The sequence below is a fragment of the Chiloscyllium plagiosum genome, unplaced genomic scaffold (genome assembly GCF_037043375.1).
Source record: "Chiloscyllium plagiosum isolate Xiang-an unplaced genomic scaffold, Cpla_swu_hap1 HiC_scaffold_44, whole genome shotgun sequence".
Lineage (NCBI taxonomy): Eukaryota > Metazoa > Chordata > Chondrichthyes > Orectolobiformes > Hemiscylliidae > Chiloscyllium > Chiloscyllium plagiosum.
Genome location: NW_028270182.1, coordinates 16,576,512 through 16,585,914, shown reverse-complemented (window position 1 = coordinate 16,585,914; position 9,403 = coordinate 16,576,512). Strand labels below are relative to the sequence as shown.

Sequence of the window (9,403 nt, the reverse complement as noted above, 5' to 3'; positions counted from 1 at the left end):
TGGGCACCAATATACACTATGAACCCACTGCACAGCTCCTTGCGCTATACATCCTCACATCCTGCTTCCTGTGAAGGCTCCATCCCATTCTCCCAGTCCCTCCGTTTCTGTCATATTTGTTCCAAAGAGGCTGACATTGACAAGGGAGTCTCCAAAGTGTCCACCTGCTTCCTGAGCAGAGGATTCCCTGGCACTGTTGTTGACAGGACTCTCAGACAGATCTCATCCATCTCCCACACTTCAGCCCTCAACCCCTCTCCTCCCTCCTGCTCGAGTGAGAGGTTCCCCCTTGTTCTCACCGACCATCCCACCACCCTCCACATCCAGAGGACCAGTAGCTGGCATTTCCACCCCCTCCAGCAAGATGTCACCACCAGACACGCAATCCACTCCCCCCCTTGTCACCCTTCCACAGGGACCATTCCCTCTGGGAAACGCTGGGCTGCTCTTTCTTCACTACCAACACCCCACCCCACAGCCTCACCACACCTTCCCCCTGCCTAAGGTGTAATACCTGTCCTTTTACCTCCTTTCTCCTCAGTATCCAAGGCCCCAAACATATCTTCTAGGTGAAGCTCTTCACTCAGCCTAGTCTACTGTATTCACTGCTCACAGTGTGGTCTCCTGTATATTGGGGAAACAAAGCGTAGACTGGGCTCCTGCTTTGCAGAACACCTACGTTCTGCACAACAAAAAGATGCTGAGCTTCCAATTGCCTGCCACGTCTCCACCCCACCCTGTTCGCTGGCTAACATCTCTGTCTCAGGCTTGCTGCAGTGCTCCAGCGAAGCTCTGAGCAAGCTGGAATAACAGCGCTTCCTCTTCCACCCAGGAACTCCACAGCTTTCTGGACTTGGTATTGAGTTCAACAACTTTAGGGCTTAAGCTCTCCCAAGTCCTTACCCTCACCCCTACACTCCGGGCCGTGTTCTCACATAGTCTACTAGTATACAGAACCCACTGTTACCAACTAACAGTCCCCATTAACAGCTATTCACCCTCCGAGCCAGATCGTTATCCACTCCTTTGATGCGAATACCTCACTTGCTCTACCCACCAACTTTGTTTGGATCAACAATATCCGAATGGTCACCGGCCACTTCATTTGTTTAGCCACGTTCTCAAAGAATTGAAAAACACTTCTACATCTGTCTCATAGAATTTACACAATGCTTGGACATATTTAAACAGATACCCATCTGGCCTTTGGCTACAATGGGCTTGCTCATGATCACTATCCCGCTCACGCAACCTCCCTTCTACCTCCAACCCCTCCCTTTGAAGGTGAATTACATACTAATTGCTAACTTCTGAGTTGAAATTCTCTCCCCCTTTCTCTTTTCTCTTCTTTTAATTGCAATTCACAATGTTGCATTTCCTTTTTATGTTCAAGCTGCATTTGAATTCTCGCCATTCCAAAGATTTCAGTGGCATTCCCAGCAATGTTAAATGTCGAGCAATTGCTGCAATTAGCTCCCCTTTTCTCACAGACCCTGTCAGCCCCAACGCCAACATGTCTACAAACCCCAACTCCAGCTTGTCTACAAACCCCAACTCCAACTTGTCTACAAACCCCAACTCCAGCTTGTCTACAAACCCCAACTCCAACTTGTCTACAAACCCCAACTCCAACTTGTCTACAAACCCCAACTCCAACTTGTCTACAGACCCCAACTCCAATTTGTCTACAAACCCCAACTCCAACATGTCTACAAACCCCAACTCCAGCTTGTCTACAAACCCCAACTCCAACTTGTCTACAAACCCCAACTCCAACATGTCTACAAACCCCAACTCCAACATGTCTACAAACCCCAACTCCAGCTTGTCTACAGACCCCAACTCCAGCTTGTCTATAAACCCCAACTCCAATTTGTCTACATACCCCAACTCCAGCTTGTGTGCCAATCCCAACTCCAGCTTTTCTATAAACCCCAACTCCAACTTGTCTATAAACCCCAACTCCAGCTTGTCCAAAAACCCCAACTCCAACTTGTCTAAAAACCCCAACTCCAACTTGTCTACAAACCCCAACTCCAACTTGTCTACAAACGCCAACTCCAACTTGTCTACAAACGCCAACTCCAACATGTCTACAAACCCCAACTCCAGCTTGTCTGCAAACCCCAACTCCAGCTTGTCTACAAACCCCAACTCCAGCTTCTCTGCAAACCCCAACTCCAGCTTGTCTACAAACCCCAACTCCAGCTTGTCTACAAACCCCAACTCCAGCTTGTCTGCAAACCCCAACTCCAGCTTGTCTACAAACCCCAACTCCAGCTTGTCTACAAACCCCAACTCCAACTTGTCTGCAAACCCCAACTCCAGCTTGTCTACAAACCCCAACTCCAGCTTGTCTGCAAACCCCAACTCCAGCTTGTCTACAAACCCCAACTCCAGCTTGTCTACAAACCCCAACTCCAGCTTGTCTACAAACCCCAACTCCAGCTTGTCTGCAAACCCCAACTCCAGCTTGTCTACAAACCCCAACTCCAACTTGTCTACAAACCCCAACTCCAGCTTGTCTGCAAACCCCAACTCCAACTTGTCTGCAAACCCCAACTCCAGCTTGTCTGCAAACCCCAACTCCAGCTTGTCTACAAACCCCAACTCCAGCTTGTCTACAAACCCCAACTCCAGCTTGTCTACAAACCCCAACTCCAGCTTGTCTGCAAACCCCAACTCCAGCTTGTCTACAAACCCCAACTCCAGCTTGTCTGCAAACCCCAACTCCAACTTGTCTGCAAACCCCAACTCCAGCTTGTCTACAAACCCCAACTCCAGCTTGTCTACAAACCCCAACTCCAGCTTGTCTACAAACCCCAACTCCAGCTTGTCTGCAAACCCCAACTCCAGCTTGTCTACAAACCCCAACTCCAGCTTGTCTACAATCCCCAACTCCAGCTTGTCTACATACCCCAACTCCAGCTTGTCTACAAACCCCAACTCCAACTTGTTTGCTTTGCTCAGTTTTTTGCAAATCCCCCAAAAGTCACTTTGTCCAACTCCAAAATAGGTTTAAACATCCAAAACAGAAGACACTAACACCTACCACTTGCTGCGTCAAGTCCAACAATCCTAAACCCAACTTGGAATGATACATTGTGATCCGAACATTCGTTATGGAGCAGACCAGACCCCCTGAAGATATTTAATGAAGGTCACCTGGACCCTCACCTTTTCTTATTTCAAAGGTAGATGTGAAGTGTGTGTTCCAGATACAATGCGACTGGTGAAACGACCCGACGTTCAGTAAAACACAATAGATTTAAACACTACAGTTAAAATACAAACAAAATAGAGAGGAATTTAGAATAACTGGAAAATTTAACTGAATAATAAGTGGGGTACCTATTACTAATAAACTGTTCCAATGTGGTAACATCCCACAAACACACCGCTTGGCAAAACGGCCAATTCAGGCCCAGATTCTTAAATACAGTTCTTCAATCCTGGTGGAACAAAGCATCAAAAGAGATCCCAGAAAAAGTACCAGCTAGGAATCATTCACTGAAGCTCCCAACTCTTCTGGGACCCCAGATAGCTTCTGACTGCTCCAGCTAAAATATAAACGAGAAAGTCTGGTCTGTGAGAGCTGGCCACTCCCATTGAAGCTGCTTCCATTGTTCCAACCTTTAAAAGTAACAGAAAGGCCTCCTACCTTATTTACTGGAGCCATCTCCAGTAGCCAGTTTGGCCCCTCTGTCTTTCCAACCTCTCTTAAAAAAAAACACAGGATATAATAACGTTTGAAAGTAAAGTGACAGCGTCGTCACAGGTGGGGATGAAGGGGGATCCTTGGTAAATGTGCTGCATTAGGTCATAGAGTCATAGAGGTCTTTGGCCATCACATTTGCGCCAGTCAGAAACGACCACCTATCTATTCTAATCCCATTTTCCAGCACTTGGCCCATAGCCTTTTGTGTGTTGGCAACACATGCGCTTATCAAAATAACTCTTCAATGTTGTGAGTGTGTCTGTCTCTACAGGCGGGAAGTTCCAGATTCCCACCACAATCTGGCTGAAAAGTTTTTTCTCTCACATCTCCTCCAAACGTGCTGCCCTTTAACTTAAATTGACACCGCACCCCCTCCCCTCCAGGCATTGCTCTCTCCATCAAGGGGAAATGTTCCTTCCTGTCTATGCTGTCTATGCTCCTGATGATTGGAAATGTCTCATCGATGTCTCTTCTCAATCACCTCTGCTCCTGTGGAAGAGCACCCCAGTCTGTTCGATCGTTTTCATACCCCCGGGAAAGGTCTATGAACACCACCAAAACCTGATGGCTATGTCCTGCCACTTCCCTCCTGAACACCTCCATTGAATCTGTATCCATCATCATCTGAGGCAGTGCACCCAGAGGCAAACAATTAGCTGCAGGATTGACCTTTTCCCATGTCTCCATTGCTTCTTTCACCAAATGTTTAAAATCGATGTCGATGTGTTTGTCATCTGTGGGAACATTATTTATTCATTACCAACTGTGTCTGGAACATCCATGTTTTGTGTACCCATATGACACCAGGTGACACCAAAATGGGAGGTGTCGTGGACAGCGAAGAAGGTCACCTCAGAGTACAATGGGATCTTGATCAGATGGACCAATGGGCTGAGGAGCAGCATATGGAGCTTAATTTAGATAAATGCGCGGTGCTGCATTTTGGGAAAATAAATCTTAGCAGGACTTACACATTTATTGGTAAGGTCTGAGGAAGTGTTGCTGAACAAAGAGACCTTGGAGTGCAGGTTCATACCTCTTTGAATGTAGAGTCACAAGTAGATAGGATAGTGAAGAAGGCGTTTGGTATGCTTTCCTTGATTGGTCAGAATATTGAGTATGAGAGTTGGGAGATCATGTTGCAGCTGTACAGGACATTGACTCGGCCACTGGTGGAATATTGTGTGCAATTCTGATCTTGTGAAACTTGAAAACATTCAGAAAAGATTTATAAGGATGGTGCCAGGGTTGAAGGATTTGAGCTGCATGGAGAGGCTGAACAGGAAGGAGCTGTTTTCCCTGGAGCGTCAGAAGCTGAGGGTGACCTTATAGAGTTTATAAAATCATGAGGGGCATGGATAGGATAAATAGACAAAGTGTGGGAGTCCAAAACTAGAGAACATAGGTTTAGGATGAGAATGGAAAGATATAAAAGCGACCGAAGGGGCATCTGTTTCACGCAGAGGGTGGTACGTGTATGGAATGAGCTGCCAAAGGAAGTGATGGAGCTGGTGCAGTTGTAACATTTAAAAAGCATTTGGATGGGTATATGAATAGGAAGGGTTTGGAAGGATATGGGCCTGGTATAGGCAAATGGTATTAGATTGGTTTGGGATATCTGGTTGGCATGGACGATTTGGACCAAAGGGTCTGTTTCTGTGTCGAAAATCTCTATGACTCTATGACTCATATTAATCCCACAACTATTTTTTTAAAAATTCTGTTTGAAGAACAATCTCCATCTCTCGATTCTATTCACCCAACTGAAGTTCCTCAGGGTTTACCCATATGAATGAATCTGCTCTTCACTCTCTTTCTTTGTGACCCTCTGACCAAACTGAACCAATTGATAATTGCTACTACCTCAGAGGTTTCAAATTCCCCAGGTCTCTGCTCACCTCTGAAGGGGAGGTTTTGAGTCTTTTCAAATGGGAAAGGACCTGATGCAAAGTTTAAAGGCAAGTGGGGAGTATTCCATTACATTACTATGTTTTGCCTTGCAGATGTTAGACAGGCTTTGGGGAGCCAAGAGGTGAGTTACTGAGTGCAGTATTCCAAGCTTCTGACTTGCTGTAGGCAGTATGTGTCCATCTACAGCACATGGACTGTAGGGATGAAGAAAGCAGCCCATCCCCCACCTTCTGGAGAATAACTAGGGACAGGAAATAAATGCTGCTGCACCCAGAGACACCTTCATCCCACCAGGTGCTAAAAAAAGCCAGAGCATTTATGTGGCTCGTTTAGTTAAGTTTCTAGTCAATGGCTCCAGGACGTTGCTGGTGGGGAAATCAGTGGCTGTACCCTCAGTGAACGTCCCCATTGAATTATGCCAACACTAGATCACTCTATGTACTGACAATTAAACTCCCCGATTATAATTTCTAATTTGGGCTTGTTCTTACGACCCACTGTTGATTTGCTTCAGAAGATATCTTTTTTAGAATTGTCGAACATGGACTATTCTATTAATATGCAGATTTGGACGAATGATTGTAACTGGAGAGAAGGGATAGGGTTAACTGGTCAGGACATGTCCTGCTCATGTACACATTCCCCTTACAGTTTTTGATTTCATTACTTTTGTTTGTAGTTGTAATTAGGCTCATTAACTTGGGAATTGATTTTCTGATCTGATGAATTCTGCCTCCTATAAATAATGGAAGTTTTCTTAATTTCTCAAAGAGAGAACTGGCTAATCCCTGACCAGAATCATCAAAATAACTGTACTTTACAAAAGGGAAAGTATGTCTCTTAGTTTTATGGTCAAGCTGAAGATTTTGTGGGCGATCACTGATATACAGAGGATTTACTACCCGGTCTTAGCTGCTGTTGGTGTCCCGGGTATGTTACACGTGAAGGATGATGTCTTAAGAAGTGGAGTATAACCATATGTGTTATCTGAATTATTGTGACACTTTTCTTTGATCTGCCTTGCATTTCAGCAATGACCAGCCATCAATAAGAATTCCGTTTTTCAATAAGAATTCATTAACAACATACCATTTGTGAGGCGAAGGAACAGTCCCTGCTTTTCCTGTAATTAACCCCTTTCCTTCAGAACATTACTGCTGAATGCAGGTCTTAATCACTCAGTTGGCATGAGAGAGAGCAGATCATCAAGCAAGTGTTATGCCCTCTGACTGAGGGAACTGATTGTTCACGTTGTTTCTGTAACTCCTTCCCAGGGATGATCAAAGCAGATGCTGTTGTAACAGCTATTATAACAGTTTCTCATTGTCCCATTCATCCCAGGAAACAGTCTATTCGAGGGTCATCACTGCTTCTGTACGGGTGTGACAAGTTATTCTTTTTGATTCGTTCAATGCTTGAGCAGCTGTGAAAGTGGTGAATTTTACATTGGTTCACATGGCTTTCTGATTTTTGTTTGGCTGCACAGTTATCATTGCCTTTGACTGCAGTTTTTCCATTCTCTGACAAGCACCACATTTAGAATCCATCCAGATTAGAATGTTAATAGCAAATTTGTGAAAAAGTTTCAGTTTGATGCAAGAACATGGGATACCCATTAAGAATGAGTTTCAATATTGCACTTTAAATAAAGCAATAAAAAGCATTTCTTCATTATACCTGAGCAATAAATGAATTTATTTATCTTCTTCTTTCAAGTTAATGTGATTGCAATAACGATCCTGGTTCGGGGGAAGTGTGGTCTTTCCAAATGTGTCACTCATTACCTGGTGGCTATGGCAACGGCAGATCTACTGGTCATTATCTTCGATCTGATACTACGACAAATTCCTATCACATATCGTGATGAGTTTCTTTTCCTACATTATGTCTCCTTGTGCAACATCCATGCAGTTCTGCTTTATGCAGCCACAGACTGCTCTGTCTGGTTCACGGTCACGTTCACCTTTGATCGGTTTGTGGCCATATGTTGCCAAAAGCTGAGAAGTAAACATTGCACCAAGAAAACAGCGGGTGTGGTTTTAGGAACAGTGACTGTGCTGAGTTGTTTGAAGAACATTGTCTGGTATTTCATGTATTACAAGCAATATTGGCTTTCTAATAGTCCATGGTTTTGTCGAGTACATCCAAATGTAAGTGCATCGATTACCTGGACTATTGTTGAATTAATGCATTACATCATAACACCATTCATTCCATTTATTTTGATTCTACTGTTAAACACATTGACAGTCAGAAACATTATATTAGCCAACAGAGCTCGCAGGAGACTCCGGGCTCAGACGACTGGGGACAGTGTCAGTGACCTAGAGATGGGGAGTCGGAGGAAATCCATGATTATGTTATTTATTATATCTGGCAATTTCATCACGTTATGGGTGATGTTCATTGCTTATTCCATACTGAAACGATTTGATTACTTGAGATACCCAGTTTCTCTGCCAACATTTGTAAGAGAGATTGGTTTCATGCTCCAGCTCCTGAGCTGCTGCACAAACACCTTTATTTCTGCAGTTACCCAGAGGAAATTCAGAGAAAAGATGAAAAATGGAATAATATATCCCTTCACAATATTTATCAAAATAATTTGATGATGTTTACTTGCCAATGTTTGAAATGCTAAATATATATTTTCTCCAGATTAAGATTCCAATCTGAGATCCGAGGTTTCATGTATGCTTGAGCTGAAAAATGTGTTGCTGGAAAAGCGCAGCAGGTCAGGCAGTATCCAAGGAGCAGGAGAATCGACGTTTCAGGCATAAGCCCTTCTTCAGGAATGAGGAAGGTGTGCCAAGCAGGCTAAGATAGAAGGTAGGGAGGAGGGACTTGGGGGAGTGGCGTTGGGAATGCAATAGGTGGAAGGAAGTTAAGGTGAGGGTGATAGGCCAGAGAGGGGGTGGGGCCGGAGAGGTCGGGAAGAAGATTGCAGGTCAAGAAAGCGGTGCTGAGTCCGAGGGTTGGGACTGAGATAAGGTGGGGGGAGGGGAAATGAGGAAGCTGGAAAAATCTGCATTCATCCCTTGTGGTTGGAGGGTTCCTCGGCGGAAGATGAGGCGCTCTCCTCCAGGCGTCGTGTTGCCATGTTTTGGCGATGGAGGAAGCCAAGGACCTGCATATCCTTGGCGGAGTGGGATGGGGAGTTAAAGTGTTCAGCCACGGGACGGTTGGGTTGGTTGGTGTGGGTGTCCCAGAGGTGTTCCCTGAAACATTCCGCAAGTAGGCGGCCTGTCTCCCCAATGTAGAGGAGGCTACACCGAGTGCAGCGGATGCAGTAAATGATGTGTGTAGAGGTGCAGGTGAATTTGTGACGGATATGGAAGGATCCGTTGGATCCTTGGAGGGAAGTGAGGGGGGAGGTGTGGGCACAAGTTTTGCATTTTTGCGGTTGCAGGGGAAGGTGCCGGCAGTGGAGGTTGGGTTGGTGGGGGGGTGTGGACCTGACAAGGGAGTCGCGGAACTTTAAACCTCCCTGGAATTAGGGAATTGATCTCGATGATCAGCTTGATTATATCGAATGAGATAGCATGCTTGAGGGGCCAAATGGCCTATCTTTTATGTTTCTGTGTAATGTCTTCAGTGTCACTGACAAGACCCATGTTGGGTGGGAGAAAAAGCTGTGGGGGTGACCAAAGTGGCTGTGTCCCGATATGGGCAGCTTCACCGAGTAGGCAAGTCATTGGCAGATGAAAACGAATGTGGAGAAATCTCCATGTGCAGCACAGGTTTCCAAAATAACTCAGCGGCAGATTAAAAGCC

At 45.2% G+C, this 9,403-nt stretch overlaps 1 protein-coding gene across 1 annotated transcript; it reads left to right on the top strand.

Moving 5' to 3' along the window:
- Positions 1 to 6,462: 6,462 nt before the first annotated feature.
- LOC148137329 (putative G protein-coupled receptor 139) lies at positions 6,463 to 8,238 on the top strand. The gene is made up of 2 exons (XM_087982934.1): positions 6,463 to 6,559; positions 7,346 to 8,238. Exons 1-2 carry the CDS (start codon positions 6,463 to 6,465, stop codon positions 8,236 to 8,238), a joined length of 990 nt encoding a protein of 329 aa, XP_087839060.1.
- Positions 8,239 to 9,403: the final 1,165 nt, after the last annotated feature.